Below are 26,483 nucleotides of genomic sequence, written 5' to 3'. Positions count from 1 at the left end.
CATTAGAAACACCTTGGAGTTAACTAGAGTCCATTTTATTATACCTGAGAATGACCAAATTTGTATACTAGATACATAATATATTTTAGATGATGAATAAATGTGTGGATAAAGTGAAGAAACAAAGATGTCTATGGTTATTCTCAGCTTCCTATTATTTTATACTTATGTAAATTATATAATCTGGGAGTGTGTGTGTGTTTGGGATCAGGATGGAGCTTTTCTGGTTTACACTGCTATGTAACAAAATATGAAGCTGACTGACTCCAGTGAGAGTATGCAAAAAAATCCCTGTTGCACTTGAATTATAATTTGACAGTTATACACTTTGTTAGTGATTCTGATAAGAGGATTGGCCTAATTTTTCCATTTGATTAATTTCTTAAACAAAACTATAAATGTCAAAATGTCAAAATGTCAAAATGATTTTGGGACTCATAGGGGAAACATTCTAGATCAAACTGCTTTCCTCTTGGACTTTCATTATCAACATTAAAAATTTTTGTAATAGACAAATTATTTTGGAATAGTTTAGATTTAAAGACAGGTTCAAAGTGAGTACTATCACTCTGCTTACTTTCTATTTATTCTAAACCAGAAACAAGTTAAGCAAAATAGTATTTGTCTTAGCTCATTTGCGCTGCTATGATAGAATACCATAGACTGAACGGCTTATAAACCAGAGAAATTTTTCCTAGTTCTTGAGTCTGGGAACTCCAAGATCAAGGTACTGATAGATTTGGTGTCTTCTGTATAGATGGTAACTTGCTATGCCCTAATCATGAAGAAGGAGCAAGGAAGCTTCTGGGGTCTCTTTATTAGGGCACAAATCTCATTCATGAAGGCTGTGGCCTCATGACCTAATTACCTCCTGAAGGCCCCACCCTCAAATACCATCACTTTGGGGGGTAGAATTTCAACATATGAATTTCAGGCAGATACAAATATTTAATCCATAATGTATTATTATTTTCATGCCTGATAGTTTCAGGATGTGTTTGTTTGAAAGAAAACAGCCCAACAAAATTCCACTTTTGAATGAGCACTACCTGATTTAGACTGTTATTTTTGTTTTTGATGTTTTATTGCAAACAAGTGAATTTTCCATTTTTCTACCACACTCTTCTGTCTCCACACCATCTTATGCCTTCTTCATTTGTTGAGGTGTGTTTTGAATGCCTCCCTTTCTGTCTTTTCCACCTGATACCTTCTCTGCTCTTTCATATCTTACTACCATTGAATGTTCAGTTCATGTCCCACCACCTCTCCAAGGCCTCCTCTTGCTGGCTTAACCTGGAGTACTTTCTATCTCTTCTTAACTTTTTTTGGCAACTATTGTCTGTTTGTAAATAATTGGAGAATTCACCATGCATTTCTCTTTTATTTCTCTTGGCATTTTGAACTGCTAGTTAAATCTTGTGCTGTTACCTAAATTTTAAATGTTTGCATTTGGGGCGCCTGGGTGGCACAGTCGGTTAAGCGTCCGACTTCAGCCAGGTCACGATCTCGCGGTCCGTGAGTTCGAGCTCCGCGTCGGGCTCTGGGCTGATGGCTCAGAGCCTGGAGCCTGTTTCCGATTCTGTGTCTCCCTCTCTCTCTCTGCCCCTCCCCTGTTCATGCTCTGTCTCTCTCTGTCCCAAAAATAAATAAACGTTGAAAAAAAAATTAAATGTTTGCATTTGGTCTTTTCAGCCAGATCATAAATTATTGAGGACAATTCTTCCTTTTTTAAAATTGTAGCACATAGGAAAGTGCTTTATACACAACATTTCTCAGTGAATATTTGTAACTTGATATGGCTGGAATTCCTTGTTTTGAGTCTGATTAGTAATTATTAGTGTTGAATGTATATCCTTGGTCATGTATCTTATAACTACTTTTATGCATAATTTAATTTAATTTAATCCTCACAGTGCATGAATAAATCAGGTGTTTCTATCTCTGTTTTACAGATGCAATGATTTTATGTTGGGTTACATACTTACAAATTGCATAAGGGAGAATGAGGGGACAAAAATGAATTGATAGGACCTAATGTGGTTCAATAGTTACAGAGAAACAGCTTTTTTTTGTGAATCATAAACTGTGATATATTAGAGGTGTAATAACTGATATACACATGCAATGTTAGCTCTTTGAGATTTAGAAAGCAATCTCTGATTGGAAATACAATAAGATCTATTCTTGGTGTCATTTTTTGATGATGGCAACTGACCTACTGCTTATTAGACATCCATTTAAAAAATCGTAGCACTGAATGGTACCTAAAGCAAAGCATCAGACAAGGATCTGGGTGGAATCATTTGGAGGTAAATTCAGGAAGCAGAAGTGAGAAAGTTGGGAAATTGGGACAAGGAAGGCAGAGAAGTTAATGAAGGGTATGTTTCTGAGTTGGTTGCTAATAAGGAGAATGGAGGCTCCACCATGCTGAAGAACTAAAGAGCCATTTTGAAGATGTATCAGAAATATTCCACCAAAAGAGAGCGTGGAGCATGTATCCATCATTTCTTTTCTCTCACTGTTTCCCTCGCTTTTCCCTTATCATTTCTTGTCCCTCACTGAAGAGGCATTAACTCCTTTCTAATCCTTGGCTACCTATGCTCAAGCTGAGTAGTTTCCACAGCTTTGGAGAAGGCTGTGAGGAAGAAAAGCAGCCTCTCTGGAAAACAGTGTGGAGGTTCCTCAAAAAATTAAAAATAGACCTACCCTATGACCCAGCAGTAGCACTGCTAGGAATTTACCCCAGGGATACAGGAGTACTGATGCATAGGGGCACTTGTACCCTAATGTTTATAGCAGCACTCTCAACAATAGCCAAATTATGGAAAGAGCCTAAATGTCCATCAACTGATGAATGGATAAAGAAATTGTGGTTTATATACACAATGGAGTACTATGTGGCAGTGAGGAAGAATGAAATACGGCCTTCTGTAGCAACATGGATGGAACTGGAGAGTGTTATGCTAAGTGAAATAAGTCAGACAGAGAAGGACAGATTCCATATGTTTTCACTCCTATGTGGATCCTGAGAAACTTAACAGACGACCATGGGGGAGAGGAAGAAAACAAAATGATTAGAGATGGAGGGAGCCAAAACATAAGAGACTCCTAAAAACTGAGAACAAACTGAGGGTTTATGGGGGGTGGGAGGGAGGAGTGAGTGCGTGATGGGTATTGAGGGCACCTGTTGGGATGAGTACTGGTTGTTGTATGGAAACCAATTTGACAATAAATTTCACAATAAAAAAAAGAAAGAAAGAAAAGCAGTCACCTTGGTTTGCTGGATATGGGAGAGTAGCCTTGTGTGAGGAGCTGTTCACCACAGCTGTGCTGAAATAACAGGAGCTAAAGAGGAGATGGCGCACAAGGCTCCACAAGTGGTTACTACCCACAAAGCAGATCTATTTGCACAGATTCATCTACGTTATCTCACCTGTATAACAAATCTAGAAGCAAATTTGGCAGTTTTGTGGAGTTTATGGGGTAGACACACTGAATACTGAGTAGATTTTCATGTCAGAGGAAACAGTATTGAATCATGAACCTGAATGTTTTAAGATTAACATGAATAAGTGGGTGGTGTTTGAGATTTAGGAGGTCTGGGACTTTTCAGTGTGTATATGCAACCTACAAACTTAATAGGTATTATCTGTGGTATAAAATTCTTTCTTTTCGTTAAATTTAGTTCTTTAATAAACACAGTCATATACATCCCTTAATAGATATTGTGGAGCATTCATTTTATGCCAGGCACTGTACTAGTCACTGCACTTTGCTGACCACAGGGAGCAAACACATGTCCTCATTGATTGTTTACAGTGTTTTCAGGAGTTCTGAGAAAGAGGAATATGCTACTTGGTATAATCCCACTATACTAATTATCTGGAGAGACTAAGAAAATTTACATAGGATGCAAGTACTAAGCATCATATATAAGAACAAATACTTTGAAAGGTAGGTAGTGTTAGTGGTAGCAACAGTGTTTTATTATTGAATAAAGAGACTCAAAGAATCCTCTTTTGTTCACTGAGTGCTACCGGGCTTCAAGTATATTTTTTATTTACTTTTCCACGTGTTCTTCAAGTGTGGAAGAGTGAGGTCATTCAAGTGAAGCTTGAGATTTACTTCATCAAGCATTTCCTTTTACATGCCCAAATGAACTTTATCAAATGGAGTCTGTTTACTAGAATGATGGCTCCAGGGACTAACTAAACCCACTTTCACACAGAGCTGAACTTTATAGTCTGTGTATTTTTGCCCTATTTCACATATATTGGAGATTACTTGGAATCAAAAGGTAATGGAGCAATCGGCTTTACAATAACATACAAGTATTTGAGTTTACTTTGCTATTGTTTAAAAAGAGACAGAGACATTTGAAAGAATTACTTCAACAGTGTTGCTCAAACTTCATCTTATTTAACCCTTATGGTTTTTGTCTTAGAACAACATTAAGTGAATTCATTAATATGAATGACATCATGAATTTGATGAGGTAGTTATATTTATTCATTACAATACACATTAAACTTATTATTAAAATTGGAAATGTCTGTGTATTACTTATAATCATCTCAAAACAAACAAACAAACAAACAAACCCTCAGTGCTCATGTTGAGTGCCACTGGATTAAAATGAAGTCTTCTAGGCAAGTGGTTTAGGGTTAAGTTACACCCAAAATTAAATAATTAGGAAAAAAAGAAAGCTAAAGAGCCAGATCTTTCAGTTTGATTCTTTATTGTTCACAGTACACATATTGGAACACACACACAGTTTCTCACAGCAGCACACATAATACTGCACTTTCTTATAGAAGAGTCTTTGTCCCTCATGGACACAGCAGTTAATTCCCACGAAGCGAGTCAGCATATAACTTTCTAAAACTGATAGAAGGAAGCCAGTACATTCAGAAGCACACCATAAGCAACATGCAGGTCTTTGATGTTGTCAGAAGTAATCTGAAGCTAAGCAGTACATGCTTTTTGATTTTATATTTAATCCTGAAGCTTAAGTTCGTGAAGGGCCTAGGTTCCTGAGCTAGCTCTGATCTCTATGTTTATCACAATTTGATAAGTCCAGAGTTGTTATGGACCCTTGAATAATATACATAGGTATAAATACTTTTATATATTGTGACAATATGATATAGAAACAATACATATGTATACACATATATTTTTCACTTGGAATATCAAGACTATAAGAACGCTTTTAGAATTATAACACTTATGAGACAGTGTAGTATATTTTCTATAGATAGTGAAATTCACAAAGTTTAGAAAACAAACAGTGCTGACCTAGAAGCTTTTATTTCCCTTCATATTCATATTCATAGTATATGGGTGAATATTTTCTCACCAAAAATAACTTGACTTCATCCATTTTTTCCCCTTACTTGGGGCTTTATTGGTGGTGGCAAATATAAAGGACTAGCTGTCTTCCCTGATTAACCCCTTAGGAAATGGACTTGCCTCAATTTTTTTTTAACGTTTATTTAGTTTTGAGACAGAGAGAGACAGAGCATGAACAGGGGAGGGGCAGAGAGAGAGGGAGACACAGAATCTGAAACAGCCTCCAAGCTCTGAGCGGTCAGCACAGAGCCCGACCCGAGGCTTGAACTCACGGACCGTGAGATTATGATCTGAGCCGAAGTCGGACGCTTAACCGACCAAGCCACCCAGGCGCCCCTGAAAATGGGCTTGCTTCAGATATCTATCCTTAATGTCCAGAGGTCTTCTCTAAGATCTATTGTGTCTCCCTGCCTTCACTCATCTTATTTCTCCCATGTGAACTGTTTTTCCTTTAATGACCTAAATCAAATGTATCCTTAAAAGAAGTCCTATCTTTTTTCCAAAGTCCTGCTTAATTAATCCAAGTCCCACTGAGGCCCCTTTTCCTCTGAGGGACTCAGTTATTTATAGTCTGAAATCATACAACTTGGCTTCCAATTACATATTCAGTATTTCTTATGTATTTCTTTGTTCATATGTTGTCACTAAATTATAATCTCCTGGGGACAAAGACAATGTGTTTGCCTTCTTAATTTTTCATTATTAAATTAGGAGAATTATTAAATTAGGACATGAAAGTGCTACTGAAATTTCAAGCATTATGCATATATAAGGGATTGTTCTGACCACGATCCAGTACACTTAATACACTTAATGCAGTGCCTTTCACTGAAAGGAAAACTGTTTAAAAACAAACAAAAAAACCCAAATAGAACTAGTTATCTTATTGTGAGGATAGGTTTATAGGCAAATTGGGCATCACCAGATTTTAAAATATATTCCTTAGTTTGGGATTCATTGATGTGTTCATCCATTTAACAGACAGAGACATCATCCAAGTCTAAATAACTTGTGGAATACAAAGATGAAATAGGCTTACTCTCAAGAGATTTTCCATGTTGTTGTTTATTAAGAATTGTGCAATAAGTAAGAGCCTTGAAGGCTCTACCTGAGGGACCAGCACTCAGTGGTTTTCAAGATGTGGTCGGGGACTACAGGCATTGAAATCACCTAGTAAGTGAGAATCTATTGGGGCAGGGCCAAATAAAGTACATTTTAAGATAAGTTTCCAGGTAATTCTTAAATGCACCAAAGTGGGAATGGTTTATTATTCCTGGCTATGGAGTGAACACTTGGCTCACTGGAGCACTTAATGTCATTCCAGAAATATAGAGAATGTTCTTGTTGACTTCTGAATTCAGACCTCTAGTTAGGTGGATTCTTATTCTGTTGCTATGTTGTATCTGTTTTTCTATTTTGTTTTAAAAAAATTTTTTTAACGTTTATTTATTTTTGAGACAGAGAGAGACAGAGCATGAGCAGGTGAGGGGCAGAGAGCGAGGGAGACACAGAATCTGAAACAGGCTCCAGGCTCTGAGCTGTCAGCACAGAGCCCAACGCGGGGCTGGAACTCACAGACCACGAGATCATGACCTGAGCTGAAGTCGGTGGCCCAACCGACTGAGCCACCCAGGCGTCCCTGTTTTTCTATTTTGGAAAGTCTCCATTTTTACCAGTATCAGTCCATAACATTCTTGAGAAAGTTCATACTCTCTCTTTGTTGCAAGTCAAAGAAAATTCATATGAACAAAAGTTAGGTCCATTATTCTGAGAGGAACAAAATAATCACTTATGAATGTTGCTTCAGGGATCAAATAAGTTGCAGCTCTAGCCAGCTCCACTGCTTAGCACATCCTTCTATTATAATTTTCAAAGTACTTTCATTTCCATTATTCTAGTTGAGAGCCTGTGGTATGGACTTGACCCAGATGTTCCTCCATGAGGTCATACAGGCAACCATTATGTGAATTTGCTCTTTATTGGTCACAAAACTGTCTTTTGTTTTCTTGCTGGATCCAGATTTGACAGTTATAACAATGTGTTGTCCCAGCTGTACCATTTCACTGAGCCCCTTTATTTTTCTGGACCTGATTTCTAGAACATAAATCATTCACTCCAGATTGGATTTTCCATGAATGTATTTGGTGTAGAAGAATGTAAATAGGCCTAACAACACTGTAGACAAATATTTACAGCTACTCTTTTCAAAAGAGATTATTTGAATATTAGAATTAGAACCATCAAGATATATATTACATCAGATAGCTAACCATCTTAGAAACAAAACTATTCCCCAATGTGCAACTTTGTAAATGAGATCTTCTGCTGAGTGATTTGAGATTATTCTTATAGACCAAACATATAAACAAAAAATTACAGGGCCTTATCTGACCTTTTTCCCCCTGTGTAATCAATGAAATTAACATTTAAATTAATTGATACTTCTAAATATAATTCATAAAATAGAATCACAATACATAAACTATTCTAACAACTGCTTCTTAAAAAAACATTTCTGACATCTCCAATTCATATTCTAAATATTGCCAACAGTTATATCTTGAGATATCACATTGGTTTTGTATTTCCTCACTGGATTGTGAGATCCTTAAGAATAGGAAGAGCCGTTTGTTCCCTTAAACGAATTCCTGCAGTAGTTTTCATTTATGAAGCCACTATTGGCTTCTCACTGCAGCTCTGAAATGCCAAACCTTGGCTTGTTTCTGTGAGGAAAAAGCCACATCAAGCAGCTCAACACCACACCTGAGCCCCACTGTGAAAATGGGGACATAACTAGAAATGCCAGAAGCATCAGTTTTTCCATACTTGAAACATGATCTCATGAAAGTGTGCAGAAGAACAAGATATTTTCTTACATATAAATATATTTGAAAGAACATTTACACTTTCGCTTAATTCATGTCCAGGTTTAGTCTTGGATGATAGTCCGATGAAATAAAGTCCTATGAAATTGCCTGTTCAGAGGAAAGTCATCTTTTAGGAGAAACAAAAACTTGATAGGCAGGAGGGGGGAGGAAGGGAGGAGAGAAAAATGTATTTGTTACTATAGAGCCTGTAAGACTTTTTCAGGAGTATTATTCTAAACACTTACATTCCCTCAGCCAAATCTTGGTTTGGATGGCTATTTACTGTGGACAACTAAAGATAAGAAAAAAATAAATTGCAAGAAATTTTCATCCTCTGCTTCTTTCAAGAGAAATGAGTGATTCCAAACATTTGAAAAAAAATTTTCTTTGAATCTATGGCTGACTAGTTGTTTCTGGATGCTCTTTCACATTGAATTTCCTTATTCCATGCATGAAGATTCCAACTCCTTTGTGAGTTGTAGTTGAGAGGCAAAAATAATGTTGACTATAGTATTTATAGGATTTACAGAATCATTGGTAGACTATTTAAAATCTGATTTTCCTCCAAAAAGTTAATCCTTTCTCTCTTCTATCAAATTTATAGATTTAACAGTTTATAGTGATGTAACTCCTTCAATCTTTAAGAGCAGACCAAAAGTGTTTGGATTCAGTTTTACTAAGACGTATTGTCCTTAGTATTCCAACACATTCAGCTGAGAATTATAGAATTCAAGTTTAAGATTCAGTCACACTAAACCTTATGGCCATAGTTTTCCTTTTGCTTTACCAGTTATGTAGCTCAAACCAGCCACTTGTTTTGAAATATTTTCAAGGTGTATTGTTCTGTTCACTTAGCCCGTTTAAGGATGATGATGGTTTGGACTTCTCTCATTTCTCTTCAAAATACCTGTGTTGGAATTAAGCTCTAGAAATACACTCCCAATACAGATGGAAGAAATCTTAAGAGGTAATTTACGTTTGCTTGTTTTATTTGTAATCTGTGACCTTTACCTAATTACCTCAGGTGCAAGATCTAACCAAAGACACTCAACAATTAATGAAATTGGAAGTAATAAAATAACCCAAGGGATTTTATTAAGGGAGGCCTTTAATAATATTGCTCTACTGCATAAGCAATTTTTTTCAAGTTCTTTATTTTTCATTTGATGGTGTATTAAGTTTTTATGATTTATGGAAATACTTTATGATTTAGTACGGTGTGATAAAGAATACTTTAGAAATTCATATCTTTTCTGTGTAAACCCAGTTATCTATTGGACATTGCATGGGAACATTTAATTTCATAATGACATTTGCTTTAGAGTTGAAACACTATGAACTATGTTCTTTTGAATGTCCCATGTGGTCTAAAACTAACAGGTTATTAAAAGTGGAAATGGAAAGACTGAGCCCATCAATGAAATTTCCAATGGTGGGCAGGGTATATTGCGTTCTGTGTACAACATGTAAAACTAATTGTAATTTTTTTTCAACATCTAATATTACCACTTAGCAAAAAAAAAAAAATATATATATATATACTATATATATATAGTTTAGTTATTTAGGCCATCAGTTCACAAGCTGCTATTAGCATGCTGGATTGAAAAAAGAGAAACAAAAAAGAAACACATTTTTCATTTTCAGTATCTACACAATTTAGAGAAGCTGTATCAATCCCTGATCCTTGGTTTTAGCATCAGAGAAATAAATCACAGCTATAGTGAGACTGTGATGAAGATAATGTGATTTAAGTACCTACCAGCAAGCCTGAGACATGCTCAGTAGATGCTCAATGATATCAGCTCCTTTCCCTAATGAAAAAAGCTAATATATTCCAATGCCTTCTGTTAAGCAATTTATGCACACGTGAGTATGAGTTTGTATGCATCTGCACATGTGCCTGTGTGATTTGGGGTTGGGTCACTCTGGTGCTTCTATTCATATGATTCTAAGCTTAATATTTAGTCCAGGATGAAAAGTCAGTTAAAATAGATTTCTTGGTATCATACAGATAGACTTTTAGTGTATTTCCTATAGATATTTGCTTGCATTTGCTTACTCATACAGGGACAGGATAAGAATGTCTTCCTGGAGGAGATGTGGCCAGTTTTCTCAAAAGCATATTCTGCTCTGATGCTCTAGATAGCAGAGTCTCCATGTAGCAGCATTTTAAAACTGAAGTTTCCAACAGAGAAATGATGTATTCTTCATAAAGAAGGTGGGGAGGGGTCATTGTCATTAGCAATTAGGTCTCAAAAAAAATCCATGAAATAGGAATATTGGCTGGAGCGAGGAAGATGCCAGTCTATGGGGCACCCAGGACTTTTTGACTGTGTCATCAAAAATGAAATATTACTGAACCATCACCAAGGAGATACACTTGGAGATGCTGATTGACCAAATACCAGTAGGTGAGTCATCTGGAAGGAATTAAAGTAGGATCTTGACACTATGTCTTGGACAGATTCACATTCATACCTCTCTCATAATCACAGGAATAGAATAGCAGGTCTAAGTCATACCTAGAAAAAGATATCAATAATGAGATGAAATCAGTTTTAGCTCTATTGAAAGTAAAGCCGACAGACTTTTGCATTGTTTTGACTTAAAATCTGTAAACAAAATATCACTAGCATAAAAACAACAACAACAACAACAACAACAACAACAACAACAACAACAACAAAAATCTTCCAAATCTACAAATGACAAGCAGGTGGGAAGGAAAGGTGGTTGCAGACAAATTAAAAGTCCATAGACTACAATGCTCTGTGGGGAGTCTTCATCTGGAAGTGTAATAGTCAGACTCTGGCTGACTTATAACAGCAACAAAGCTCTTGAGCATGCTTCAAACTTTTTAAGCTAGATTGACTAGAAGGATTCGCTTGACATGGCTCAGTAGTTTATACACAAAGAATGCTCAAAAAGGATTTTCTTCCTTAAAAATTTTAGAGAAAGAGTAAAACCTTATTTTAAATACTCACTCTTGTCCTGTCTCTGCATTTCAATATTACTCACACATTAGTTTGTATCTTCATAGTTATTTAATAGATTTCTCCTGTCTCACCCATCATTTAGGAGGTTCAAAGAGTTGGTTCAGAGTCGGATTCATCTAAAAATGAAATCTACATGTCTTCCCAACTTGTAATTCCAGCTATATTGAGGTTTATTTTCCATTAAAGTTGAATGATGACATCTACTTTATAAGACATAAGAATCTTCCAGGGGATGAAAGGTGCAGCATAGGGAAGATAGTCGATCCTATAATAGTATAGGGAAGATAGTAGATCCTGTAATAGTGTTGTATGGGGACAGATGGTAGCTACGTTTCTGGTGAGCACAGCATAACATATCCAGCTGTCAAATCCCTATGTTTTACACCTGAAACTAATGTAACACTGTGTGCCAGCTGTACTTGAATTAAAAAAAATCATCTCAGAATTTTATAAGCATTATGACATTTTGTTTTTCATATAGTGAACATATTTGTCTGAAATCTCATTTTTACTCAATAAACAATTTTTTTCTATTTTCCCCTGTAGTTTCAGAGATGCATGAAATAGCACTGTACTTTGTTAAAATGAAATGTTAAATGCAAACATTTAAACACTTACATGTTGCAAATTACCAAATGGACAAGTAATTTGGGGGAGTTTGAGAAATTACATTTATTATGAATAATGTTAAATCGATGTCTAGATTTTATCTAAACTTCACAGCCCCAGGAAATATAGTGAGTTTCTCAAATTAAATGGAAAGAGCTTCACTGTCAGTTTCTACCATTTGGCTCTTTCACAAATCTGCTTCATTTTTTGTGAAACATTTTTGTGATACTAGAAGGAAAATATGAATCATTCTCATGTGTTAAAGTATCTTGGGCCAGGATTTATTAGAACGTTGGCAAAGACTTTATCTGCTCTGTCTTCACGTACAAGTATTGGCTGTTTCCTCTTGGGCTGATAATGGCACAGATTCTCATTTACTTTGTGGTCCATTTTCTTCTTATTCATGAATCAGCTTTGATTAAAGGTTATTTCAGAAGCCAAGCAGGTATCATCAAAAGACACTTTTGTGGCAGACAAGTAAGTGTCAGTGACAGTGATATCATCAAGCTCTGTGCTGAAATGATCTGACTCCTTGATGACACTGTAATTTAGGGCCACACTGTAGTTAGCGGGTTTCTCCACTGGCTTCTGCTTGCAGTTGCAGAGCTTTCTGAAGGCTGCACGGAATTTCTGGGACATGAGATTATAAATCACTGGGTTGATGGCACTGTTGAGATAAATGCAAATTCTGCAAAAGAGCAAGAACCAATTTTCTTGGAAAGGGCTGGAGAGAAACGAGTTGACAACGACAAGAGTCCTGTAGGGCATCCATAAAAGGGCAAACAGAATTACCACCACTGCCAGCATCTTGGTGACCTATGGAGAAATAAAGAGAAATGCACTGCAAACACAAATGAAAACAGAACAAACAAATGAAAATAAAAACAACTCCCTCCCCCCACCCCCCTGCAATTATTTCCCAAGATGTAGTCTGAGACAAGGACTTAAATGCAGGTGGTTTATTTGTGAGATCATCCCAGGAAACAGGATTAAGGGTAAAAAAAGAATGTGATGGAAGAGGAAAGCTAAGATGGGGTGATGGCTCCCACTGTGCATTTCAGGATTATCTGTCCAGGGAAAGAGAGGCCCTGGCATCTGCCCACTGGCTGCCATCTCCCTTTTGTTGAGGAGTGCCCTTAGGGGCTTTAACTGGTCCATACATTCAGAATTCTCCTGCTTGGAAACTCCTGGGGGCTTTAGAAAGAAACTTGAGGCAAAGAAGCTAGACAGGGGACAGTGAACACCAGAAACAGGATGCTCTCTGCAAATAGGAACCATCCACTATAACAATGGCTGCAATCAGAGTCCAGCTGAGAGAATGTGACACAGGCCACCATAAATGTCTGTGACAAGTGTTGGGAAACCTAGGGCCTAATCCCATCTTTACTTACCTTATATATGGCCCTGAGAAATGATTTTAACCTTATAGCTTGTCTGCAAAATGGAGCCAGTATTGCTCCCTTAAATCCAAGGAGGAACGTAATAGTTTGAAAAGGAGAAAATGTCTTTTTAGAAAGCCAATGGTTATTGAATGTCTACTATGTGCCAGACACTAGACTAACTGCTTTGCATATGTCACTACATTTAAAAAGCTGAAAACACAGGGTGCCTTGGTGGTGCAGTCAGTTAAGCCTCTGACTCTTGATTGTGGCTCAGGTCATGAACTCACAATCATGGGATTGAGTCCTGTGTTGGGCTCCCCACTGGGTATGGAGTCTGCTTAAGATTCTCTCTCCCATGCTTGCTCACGCACATGCTTTCTCTCTCTCAAAAACAAACAAAAAACCCACATTTAAAAAAAGAGCTGAAAACCTTCCAAAATATGTATGGCATCTTCCATTTTTCAAGTTAGAAAACTAACATGTGGGTGCTGGTGAGTACTTTGGCAGAAATGGCAGAGTCTTAGAGTTGGGATCGGAATCTAAGTCAGCCCAGATCCAAAGTTTTGCCTTTCTCAATGCACAACTTTCCTTCAGTGTAAAGGGAGATGCAAGATGGAGAAAATAAACTTTGAAATTTTACGTGGAGCTGACCCTACTCCTAAGAACAGCAATGCACAGGAGCTAGGACAATAGGTAGGATGGACTTGATATCCAAGATTGCCCAGGGACAAGATTACCAAAGAGCATCGTTTAGAAGATTCTTCTCTCACCTTCATGCTCGGTGAGCAGCTGGGGCTTGACCTGGACCCAGAGTTAGGTCATTTGGCTTTGTCTATATTAAGTGGTTTTAAGACCTTAATGAAATCATTCATCTGTACTTCCATTTCTCTATCTGAAAATATGCCTGATCATAGTGTTTCACTTACGTCATAGAGATATTGAGAAAATAAAATTCAAAAATAATGAACATGTTAAGGGCTTTGGAACTCTAAACCACTATGAAAATGCTATCCTTTGATTAGTGACAGTATAAAGAGGACACAATATTTCAATTCTGTGAAGGGCATATTAAAATTGTAGCTGTGGTTATCTTTTGGGTGGGGAAGGTAATTGATTGCTCTTCTTCTAAAGCAACACTTTACACATTTAAAAATAAGTTTTCAGGGGTGCCTGGCTGGCTCAGTTGGTGAAGCATGTGACTGATGATTTCGAGGTTGTAGATTTGAGCCCCATGCTGGGTGTAGAGATTACTGAAAAATAAGAAAAATCTTTAAATAAATAAATAAGTACATACATACATAATTTTCAGTTATTTTTAGTCTCTTACAGAGTTTGAGAATTTTCAGCTTCCTTGGCCCAGACCTTCCAGATGTTCTGAGCTTGAAAACTACGCCAAATGGAAGGAACTGATTCTTCCCTCCTCATCCCTCCAGACTTCCCAGCTGTTTTACTGAAGTTAATACCAGCAGCCTCTATCTTGTTCTGGCATCGAGGGGAATCCTGTTTTCAGAGAGGGCTTTTTAAAGTTCTTTAGTGTAGGAATAAAGATTCCGCATCTAGACATCTATTCTGTCATCAGTATCTACTATAGATTCATCTCCCTACCTTGTAATAGAATCTATACCTGGTAATAGAATCCATCAGGGTCTCCTGAGTTGGAATACCTCCTTTTATCTCTAGCACTTAAAAAAAAATTTTTTTTAACATTTATTCATTTTTGAAAGAGAGAGACAGAGTGTGAATGGGGAAGGGCCAGAGAGGGAGACACAGAATTCAAAGCAGGCTCCAGGCTCCAAGCTGTCAGCACGGAGCCCGATGTGAGGCTAGAACTCACAGGCCGTAAGATCATGATCTGAGCCGAAGTCGGCCCCCCAACCAACTGAGCCACCCAGGTGCCCCTATCCCTAGCACTTTTAACCTTCTGACACTGGGGCTCTGTTTCACTCTTAGCCATATCTCTTTTGCCTCAGCTAGGAATTCCCCTTGCATCCTACATTGTGGAAGTAGATACTTTCTTGCTGTTATTCTTTCCAGATCTATAGCAACTGTCTCTTTCCTTGACTCTCCAAATATAATCTATGGCTACAAATAGCTTGCTTGCTTTCTTTCTTTCTTTCTTTCTTTCTTTCTTTCTTTCTTTCTTTCTTTCTTTCTTTCTTTCTTTCTTTCACCATTACAATCTCTTTTTGAACAACTCCTACTACTTCCTTGCAGTGATACCTATGAGCTATCCACCTCCTCTCAGGTTCCTGTTTCTTCCCTTCTAGGGCCATCTTATCACTTTCTTGAAGCTCTCCCTGCCCTCCAAGAATGGTCCCATGTCCCCTCTTCTGCTTCACTCATTGTACCCTGAGCTTCTCTTCAGACTCAGTGCACAGAGTTAACACTTCATATTTTGCTCGCTGTGGGTAGAGAAGTTGTTCCATGAGATGGTGTAATTTTCACATTGGTTCATATAATACCAAGTAAAATATTCCAGAGATTCTGACTTCTTTCAGAGATTAGAAGGATTTACTCAGTCAAGAGGTTAACTGAAGCCTAATGTTTTTCTAAGAAGATTTTTAAGATTATAAGTAAATACTTTAATTGGTCCTAGGAAATCACTTAATCCAGTGATTAAGTATTCTGGGCTTCAGAGGGAGCTACATTAATTATCATCTTTGTCATCACCATCCCTGCCTTTGTCTTCTCTCTAGTACTCCAGGTTCTCTGACATCAGGTCACTGCTTCACACTCATTAACATCTTCCCACTCCTTGCCAAGGACTCAGCATTGGATATTTGAATCTGTGCTTCCTGAACGATGAGATTGGTACCATCGCTTTTAAGTTCTTTATGATGGCTCATCATAAAGGTACGTAAACATTATCTTATTTAATGCTTATAATAACTCCATGTGTAAGCTAGTGTTAGCTCCATTTTGCATATTGGGAAACTGGGGTTTAAAGAATCTGTGTGATTTGTCTAAGGACACTACATGAGTAGTGAGTGACAAAGTTGTGACTCAACCTAAGTCTACTTAAGCCAAAACCCACGCTCCTTCCTTTATACTTTGCGCTCTCTCTCTCTCTCTCTCTCTCTCTCAAAGTCTTTTGCATTTCCAACTATGAGATTTCTACTGGGTTATCCCCATTCTGGTCACTTAAACCTTTAACTTCTTCTAAGTATAAATCCAACATACTTATTGCTGTTAAATTTCCAACTTAAAGGTTGAATTTCATCTGCCTTTGTGTTTTTCTCTACAATTGTCAGGTGAAACATTGAACCCACATTTAATAACTACCTACCTGTTTTCACTTAATGTCACTGAGGGAGCATTGTTTTTAAGAAAAGCAACATGTTTCAAGGTTAATATTTATGCCATATGCTTCCACAGTTCCCCAGGAAAACTTTGACATCACTACCAAAACTTTTTATTGCAATGAGCTATATCTGTCCACTTCTCCAATATATGGTAATCTTCTTCAGGGCATGGGTAAGTTTATTAATTTCTTTGTCCTCAGGGATTTAGTACAGTGTGTGACATAAGACAGCTCCCAGTAAATGCTGAATAAATTCAGGCATGGAAAGAATTATTTCAAAATATAGCCATGATCCTTTTCTGGATAGTAATTCTCTAACATATTGTTAGGGGATTTTTGCAAACATTTGACCTTGTAATATTAAAAAAATCTGTTTTAAGTGGAGATTGGTTAATTAATAAAATGAGTTCTAAATACATTTCAGTTTTTCTTGAAATAAATATATTTTTAAAAATGTAAGGAAGTGTGGAGTGAAATATGTTTCTAAAATTGATGAAGTGGAAAATACATCTCCAGTGGGATAATAGAGAATACATTTAAGTCCACTTGTAATTATTTTTCGTTAATTCCCAACATTTTTTATTGCATTTAATCACTTTCTAAAATATTCATAAGTTTTTAGTGTAACCATAGCTTGGATTTTAACAGCTCTTGTTCAGTATAGAAGCAAACACCTAGGAAAAAATGTCCTGGTGTTTGTCTTTCATACCCAATTAATTTCACTGTGGTTGTTGAAGTTTTATTTTTGTTGCTATTCCTTATCGCAAATAAAGTGACAAATATGCAAATTTGAAAATATCTTTGGGCCATTGTTTTTAAGCATTGACATTTTTGCTAGGGCAATGTATGGGATATGTGATAAGGTGAAAGATTGCTTCTTTACAAGCCTCTGTACCAGAATGTGAAGGTCCTTGAGAAACAGTATGACACAATCTTCAGGGAAAAGGATTTCACAACATACTTTTGATTGGGAAGGAATTTATCCATTCATTTAGGAGATTCATTTGCATCCCTACTGGGTGCCAGTCAATGTCCTGGCTCTTGAGGATTTGACGGTGGTCCAGAGTGACCTTGCCAATGGCTTCATGTACCTTATAATCTGATGGGCAGATAAAATACATTGTGATGAATCCTAAGACAGAGAAAAGTTTTGGTTCTATGAGAGTACCTGATCTGGAATTGAGGTTGAGTGGTGGTTTGTGACGGTTTTCTGGTCTCAGTGACATCTAAGCCAAAATCTGGAGGTAAAGAGAGGCAGGAAGAGTGTTCCTGAAGACACTGGATGTGTATGGTAACCTGGAGGCATGAGATAGCGGGGCATATCATGGGGGCCCGAAGTGATTTAGTATGCAAGTCCCAATTGCAGATCACGTGACTAAATGGAGCTCTTTCTCTCTCTCTCTTCCTCTAGGAAGATTTACAAAAAGCCATATTTTTATTACATTACAAAAGCTATCAGTTTTCTCTGATGAGGTGCTGTCACACTGTGGGGTGCCTGGCCTTCCATGGCTAGGCCAGAAGGAGAGATGGAGCTGCCAAAGGAGACACAGTGGTGAGTTCTGCAAATGTCAGCTCCATGAAGCCCCATTAGTCAATGAGAAGGTAGCAGCCATTTTTGCACAATATACTGAGGGCAAGAAAAGGAAGCTGGAAAAGTCAATTGATTAAAACATAGTGTTTGGAGAGAGAGGGATTGCATACAGAGATGGTTGAGGGGAAGAGCAGGGTGGGAACAGGAGGAGCTAAGCAAGGGCCTCTGTTTTTGGCCACCATAGTGAAGGGTTATCTTTCTCATGAGGATCAGCTTGAATATTTTAAATCAAGCCCTTCTAGGGGTGCCTGGGTGGCTCAGTCAGTTAAGCATCTGACTTTTGCTCAGGTCATGATCTCACAGCTCTGTGCTGACAGCTCAGAACCTGGAGCCTGCTTCAGATTCTGTGTCTTCCTTTCCCTCTGCCTCTCTCTGGCTCTCTCTCTCCCTCACTCCCCACCCCCACCTCAAAAATAAATAAACATTAACAAAATTTAAAAAAACAAATCAAGCCCCACTATTTACACTTTACTTTTCACTGTAATTATGTGGAACAGTGGCATACAGTGTTCATAAAAGAGTTTGGATTCAGTCCTTTTCAACACATCCTTTGTAATTATTATAAAGCCTCTAGATAAAGACTCTAGTAGAGATTTTCTTTCTTTCTTTCTTTCTTTCTTTCTTTCTTTCTTTCTTTCTTTCTTTCTAATGTGAACTGCACAAATTTCTATCTTCTGTTAAAGTTGAAATTATGGTTCCTTCAGGAAATACTAGTTCAACTCTGCATATATGTGCTGCATGTGAAAAACCAGGCCTTTTGGGTTCTTTATTTCAGCCCGCTAAGGATCCTTGTATTACTAACTACTATCCCATGTACTATGATGTTTACTATAAATTCTAAAACTATTAACTAATGTTTGTATATTGTTTTTTAAAAAGTGTTAGATTTATATATGGGAAAGTTGCAAAGATAATGCAGAGTTTCCATATACTTTACACCAAAGTCCCCTGTTATTAATACCTATCATTAACACACCTAAAAGTGTGGTGCATCTGTCACAATTAACAAACCAATATTGATAATTTTTCTATGGAATTAGTTAACTTCATACTTTATTCAAATTTTATTGGGTTTTCCTGGTTCACTTTTTCTGTTCCAGGATCTTGTCCAGGATACCATGTATTTATTAATCATCACATCTCCTTAGGTGCCTTTGAGCAGTGACAGTTTCTCGAACTTTCCTTACTTTTGAGAAGTACCAGTTAGGTATTATATAGACTATCCCTCAATTTGAGTTTGGCTGATATTTTTCTCACACTTAGAATGAAGGTATGGATTTGGGGGAGGAGGGCCATAGAGGTGAACTGTCATTCTCAACACAATACACCAAGGGTGCATGTTATCAGCTTGACTTATGACTAATGTTAACCTCATATTTTGTTTTATTTAGACATAGATTACATATAATTAAATTCACCCACACTTAAAATGTATAGTTCAAGTTTTTAGTATACTCACAGAGTTGTGCAACCATTACCACAACCTAATTTAAAATTTTTTTTTTAACATTTATTTATTTTTGAGACAGAGAGACAGAGCATGAACAGGGGAGGGGCAGAGAGAGAGGGAGACACAGAATCTGAAACAGGCTCCAGGCTCTGAGCTGTCAGCACAGAGCCCGACGTGGGGCTTGAACTCAGGGACCATGAGATCATGACCTGAGCCGAAGTTGGACACTTAACCGACCGAGCCACCCAGGCGCCCCACCAACCTAATTTTAGAACATCTTCATCATTCTGAAAAGAAACCCCGCATCCATTACAAGTCATTCCCACCTTCCCCAGCCCTAGGTTGCCCTAGGCGGCCACTATATATTTATGTCCCCATAGATTTGCCTATTCTGAACATCTCATATGAATAGAATTAGTCTTTTGTGGTATGAATGGCTTCTTCCACTTAGCATAATGTTTTAAGGTTCATCCACAGTTGGGGCATGTATTAGTACTTTATTTATTTTTATTGCTGAATAATATTCCACCCTATGTATATGCTACATTTTATTTATCTGGTCATGTGGCTGGTTTGCACTTTTTACCTGTAATGAATAATATTGCTATGAACATTTGTGTACAAGTTCTTAATGTGGATATATGTTTTTATTTTTCTTGGGTATATACCTTGGAATGGAGCTGCTGGTTGTATATTGCATTTTAAGTTATAAAGCATTCAAGAATATTAAACATTTAATCATTAGAACAATTCTGAGAGATAATTATTACTATAATACCTGGTGAAAAATACTAATTGACTTTATAGACATATCAGGACTCAACAAAGATACAGAATAAAGAAAGACAAACCTAAAACAGTTGGGATTAGTCTTGGGCTGCTCTTGAAAATTGGAGAACAGCAAGACAGAAAAACATGAGTGAGAGAAAATGGATATATTTGGAGAAGTTTATTATTTATTTATACTTATAAAATTTTCACTTATCAGGTTAGCCTGTTTGGGGTGGGTTCAAGAGATGGTGGAAGAAGTGGATAGTGACTATAAAAATATCTTTTGAGAGTTTTGCTGGAAAAGGGACTGGTAATATAGAAGAGTTGCCAGAGTGGGATGCAGAGTCAATCGATTTTTTTCAAAAATAGAAGATATTATATCTTTGTTTACTGAAGGAGCAATCCCATAGAGAGGGGAAATTTTGTGATCCAGGAGAGAGAAAAAGAAGACAATTGGAAGAACTGTGTTCATGAATAGGGAATAGTACAGGGTGCACAAGTGGTGAGGTTGGCCTCTTCTCAGACATATACATGAAAACACTTTTTTAATATCTTCCCATTTTCTCCTTAGCCACACTCAATCTAAAAGATCAAGATAATGCAGGAGAAAAATGTCACTTTTAAGTCAATACCCTAAATACTGAATAGGGTTCTAATAGCAGCAAATTATTTACTTCCTTGGAATTAATGAAGTACTTTCATTGTCATCAAGTTATTTTGTATTTTTTCCCTATGAAATCTGTAGGACAGGTGTTACTGTTCCCATTTCATTGAAGAGGGACGGAAATTGAGCTCAGAAAAGTGCAGAAATAAGGTCATACAACTCGTATATACATATAAACAGCAAAGCTAGTTATTGGACTAAGGTCTTTTGATGCTACAGCTAGTTTTCTTTCTAGATAATTCCAAAAATCAACATGTATAGTGAGTTGAAGACTTCTATTGTTGTAAACAATGTTGATGAAATATTTGGAAAGCATAATATTATTGGCAGGAATCATTGGTAGCCCTAGGATTACGTGTGTTTTTTTGCCCAAAATTGGAGTGCTACATTTAGAAAGTATTGATTAGGGAGAAGACAGTTGTCATAACAAGGCAGATAGGGATCCTTCACACCAATCTACTTCCTAGGGAAAAAAACCAAACAATAAAATTTAAAATGAAAAAGTAATTAAATGGAATAAAAAATAAAGTGAACTGAAAACTGCTATTTCAGGGGTCACAGTGCAATTAGCATGTCATTTGTGAAGATCCGGTTACATGGGATTTGGGGACATTTTGATTCATTATCAGAGATTAGCTTATTAGTCTGCCCAGGAAGTCACAGGGAGTTAATTGATACCTCAGTTCTCTGGAAGATTTTGTTGGAATTCTTGTACTGATTCAGAAAAAATTCTGACTTTTGATTTTATGTTTGATTCAGAAAAATTCTGTGCATGGTCATGGGTCTTGCTATTATCTAGACATTCTTCCTTGGGAGAGAATCGTGGTGGCATAGTCCTGTATGTTAGTGAGTGGCAAAGTGGAGTGGGTACAGAGCAAAGAGTTAGGGTTGGGGTGCAGCGGCTTGGTTTCACAATCCATCTCTGACTCTGAGGAGATTGGGCACATCGTATGACCTATGTCTGAACCTCATTTTCCAGAGCTGGTAAATATGGAATCTATATTTATCTCAAAAGTCTCTCCAGTTCCAACATTCTAAGAAGATATAACTTATATATTATGGTAACGTAATATGCAGACATATTTGTGCTCATTTTCACATAACTGGGGGTTATTTGGGGGCTGTAAGGCCAGGCAAAGGGAAATAGTCCCTGGAGCATATATATCCGTCAAAGTGCTGATAAACTATAGGAATAAATTCAATTCCTAACAACAGTGATTGTCAGTCATCATCTTAATTGCTGCATTCACAGGGAGGATTCTCTGAAGTTTCCTGAAGTGCTGAAGAACTTACTAGAATTCATTTTAACTTTCTATAGCTAATTAAGAACAAGGTGCATCTCTAGACCCAAAACCGTGGTCTCCTAACGTTTTATTATTTTCCCTTAAAAAATTTTTTTTAAAAATATTTATTTATTTTTGAGAGACAGAGTATGAGCAGGGGAGAAGCAGAGAGAGAGGGAGACACAGAATGCAAAGCAGGCTCCAGGCTCCAAGCTGTCAGCACAGAGGTGGATGTGGGGCTTGAACTCACGAACTGTGAGATCATGACCTAAGCCGAAGTCGGACGCTCAACTGACTGAGTCACCCAGGCACCCCTATTATTTTCCCTTTTAAAGTTTATTATAAGTGGGGCACCTGGGTGGCTCAGTCGGTTGAGCGTCTGACTCTGGCTCAGGTCATGATCTTGTGGTTTGTGAGGTCAGGCCCCACATCAGGCTCACTGCTGTCAGTGCAGAGCCTTCTTTGGATCCTATGTTGCCGTTTCTCTCTGTCCCTCCCCTGCTTGTGCTTTCTCTCTCTCAAAAATCAATAAACATTAAAAATTTTTTTTCCTTAAAGTTTATTATAAGTGAAATACTGTTGAAGAAATTGAGTTATAGAGAAGTATTGGGACATCACTTTAAGAAGAAAGCCAAATAAGTGAATCCTCTTTAAGGAGTACTGTCAACGTATGTATGTATGTATTATTATCATTATTATTATATTTATTTTTAAGGAATACTGTCAATTTAAAGACTGAAGCTTTGAAAGGAATGCTGAGCCAAAAATTATTTAATAACAGGTACCAGGGTCCATTCAAACATTTGGCCGAAATTAAGTGGCAGAATATAAAGATTTCAGGGCAATCTTTTTTTTTTTTTCAGTATATGAAATTTATTGTCAAATTGGTTTCCATACAACACCCAGTGCTCATCCCAAAAGGTGTCAGGGCAATCTTAAATACTAGAAAAGCTTTCTTAAAACTAAAACTTTAAACTAGACTTAAACTAAAAGCTTTCATAAAACAAAGCCATGTAAAAAGAGATGACAACCATATCAGTAACTTGTATTTGAAGATATTTACCACTTTTATAATGAATGATCTTCACGAGTGTCATCACAGGTAACTTTAATTTGTGAATCATACGCTCTTTACTTGTTTTGGATCCCACATTCTATAACACCAAAGTTCTGGTTTTGGCTTCATGACCAAAGTAAATCATCAACAAACTTTTATTGGATCTCTAATACATAAAAGGTTGGGAGAAGTCCTTAGCAAATATGCCTGCCACATAATGAGGGCTCAATGTACAGTCGAATCATTACTGAGTAAATACTTATTTTTCTTTAATATTTATTTTTCACATCTGTTAAAATATAATTGAAAGGCATTTATGGGTTTAGGACTCTTTAAATCAGCAAAGTGCTTTAGTTCCTGTACTTCTGGCTGGCATATTCCCAATTTCAAAAAGCATACTCCTTCTGGACACATTTTCTTGGTCAATGAATACAAAACCGTTAGCTTTAATATTCTAATGCCATTCTTTGAAGAGTAACAATATGTTCTGTGTTTGGATCCTGTCCATGTTCTCCTGCACTGCTGCATTTTAACAAAGTGTTCTGTTACTGGGAATATTTTGCTCTCAGATGGCCTTCAGCAAAGTGATCAATGACCCCTTGCATTTTGTTACATTAATTGAGCCAGTTGAGGAATATATTTGATGAGACAATTATATAAATCTGAATTTAGGTAAGTGTCTACACTGATTGGGAGCTCTGGGATTTTCCTCGCCGAGAGTGTTCTGTCTGCTTTGTTTTGACTTGGAGCCTGGCAATACAGTTTTTAAAAGACAGTTATATTCAATGTGGGGTGCTTCATACTAAGGAGTGAGATCACTGGTAAGGTTTAAAAATTGAATGATGGGGCCACCAAAGGGCTTGGAATCAACTCAAAGTCAGTTAAAGTACAATAAAAGTGAATGAAGTCTGAGTGGTGATTCATGGTGGAGAGACCATGGAATGTCAAATCCTGCCTTGTGGATTACTAACAGATTTCTTGGCAAGAAGCCACCTAGGCAGGATAACGCATGGGTTCTTTATTCCACCTGTGAAGTACTATATCTAAATATTCCATTAAGAAGAGTCACTCTAGCTAGAGCTACAAAGTATTTTCTGGGCTCTATTCTGATTAAGAATGTCCATGGAAAATATTAGCAGAGATTCACAGTAGAGAAAGCTTGGTTGTATTTAGTGATGCTTGAGGAAGGCGTAGTGATTAAGGGAGAAGTAGGGATTAAGGAAACAAATAGTTTTTTGTTTTTTTTGAGTATAAATTTGCAAGTGTGGTGTATCCAGTGAAATTGAAAGAAAACTTTCCTCCACAACTGTATAGGTGCTGAGAAAATGGACTTGTCAAGCAGAGCTGTTTTCTGAGTAAGACATTTGTGGAGACAGGAAATTGGGCTCTATACCCTGGGGGGGCTTCATGGGCCAGTGTGGTCATGAGCTGGCACTGCCCTTGGTAAGATACCTGAGCATGGCTGAGGGGTGGAGTTATAGAAGGACATACTTCCATGTAGAACACCATGTGACCGTTCCTCTGTGACATCCACAGTGCTCCAGAAAATTTACAAAGCATCACCAAATACCAAGTGTGAGGGCACTTCTTATGGGAAACAGAGTTCTGCATCCAAGTCTGATGTGGGATGAACCCTCAAAGCCTGTACTTTCTTTCATGAGCAAAGTTAGAGAGAGGTACAGACATGTGAAGAGTGGAAAAAAGCGATGGAGCACTGAGATGTTCTAGTTAGTGGAACTCGAGTTCAGGGCTAAATTATACCAAAACCTCTCAGGGTAAGAGAGACACTGAGTAGCTGTAAGCCTCATTTTTTGAGAAATTCTGAGAGTCTCTGTTAGAGGAGCACTGTGCAGTATTTCTTAACATATTTCAGTATGGAGATAGGAAAACAGGATGAAAGTGCAAGGCATTCTTTACAAAAAAATTTTTTTAATGTTTATTTCAGAGATAGAGAGAGAGACAGAGCATGAACAGGGGAGGGGCAGAGAGAGGGAGGGAGACAGAGAATCTAAAGCAGGCTCCAGGCTCTGAGCTGTCAGCAGAGTCCAACGTGGTGCTCGAACTCACAAGCCGTGAGATCATGACCTGAGCTGACGTCACTTAACTGACTGCCACCCAGGCGCCCTGAAAGTGGAGGGTATTCTAATCTAGCAATAGGAATTAGCAGGCGAAAGGGGAGTAAGAGCATCCAAATATATGCAATGCCTACTGTGTGCCAGGCAGTGCGCTTGGCATTTTCTTCCTAAAAGCCCGACTTTGTCTGCACTTTACTGGACAAGACTGATGCTTAGAAAGTCGTATGCTGATGAATGAAAGGCACACTTTAAGGGCATGTGTATTTCACTGCAAGTCTCCCTATTCTCTTTACTATAAGACCTTGAATTTGGGGAAATTTTTTTTAAAGTTTGCAAAACCAAAAAACAAAACTTGGGTTGAAAGTTGGGAAGTGGTGAAGGCTGTAAGAGAGTGGAGCAGGGAGAATGAAAAATGAATTCCTAGTTCCACCCAAGGTTTTATGCCTCAGCCCCTAACAGTGATTCCATTCCTTCTGTGCCACTAAGTTCTGAGGCAGCATGTTTTTTGAATGTTTCCGATTTAGGGGCTCTTCTGTTAACAGTGGAAAACAGCCCAGGGCTAGGTAGCGTTTGTAGCTAGCCTTGAGGATTTGCTATAAAACTTACCACAACACTAGCAACTACTGTGGTGTGGAGATTTCAAGGTTGGTTACAGTCTGATAATTGGGAGTGATGAAAGGCTGGCTCCCCTCCTGTTGCTTGTATGTTTTCTTGTTCATAGGATGCCGATGTTTGGAAACATGCTGGGAAGGGGAAAACTCAGCCAGCAGAATTGGAATTCAAATTATAATAACATCTCAATTTAGAAAATAAAATGTCACTCTAAATTCTTTCAGTATGAGCCATACTGGAACAATGCTACAGTTCATCTGCTGTGGGTTGAGTGTGCTATTTAGCTTCTAAATGTTCTTGAACTTCCAGGTAAATTATTGGCGAATGGCTAAGCATGTGGAAAAGCCTGCCCTACTGCCTCGCTTGGGCTTTCTTACCTTTGCTCTCTAGAATGTGTTTAGTTCTTCTGGTCATTTTTCTCTTTGGAACCAGACCTTGGAGATTCTGAATGAGGCATCTTGGCTGGCTCT

The 26,483-nt window shown here is 37.6% G+C and overlaps 1 protein-coding gene across 1 annotated transcript in view; it reads right to left on the bottom strand.

Annotated features, from left to right (window-relative positions):
- Positions 1-11,865: 11,865 nt before the first annotated feature.
- The window catches only part of TRHR (thyrotropin releasing hormone receptor), a 46,786-nt gene continuing 32,168 nt past the window's right edge, over positions 11,866-26,483 (bottom strand). The window contains exon 3 of the mRNA XM_043601608.1: positions 11,866-12,643. Within this exon, the coding sequence (XP_043457543.1) occupies positions 12,236-12,643 (408 nt within the window). The 3' untranslated portion in view covers positions 11,866-12,235. The remainder of the gene's footprint in view (positions 12,644-26,483) is intronic.

The sequence above is a fragment of the Prionailurus bengalensis genome, chromosome F2 (genome assembly GCF_016509475.1).
Source record: "Prionailurus bengalensis isolate Pbe53 chromosome F2, Fcat_Pben_1.1_paternal_pri, whole genome shotgun sequence".
Lineage (NCBI taxonomy): Eukaryota > Metazoa > Chordata > Mammalia > Carnivora > Felidae > Prionailurus > Prionailurus bengalensis.
The sequence above is the reverse complement of the archived record's forward strand: the minus strand, read 5'-3'. Positions and strand labels throughout refer to the sequence as shown.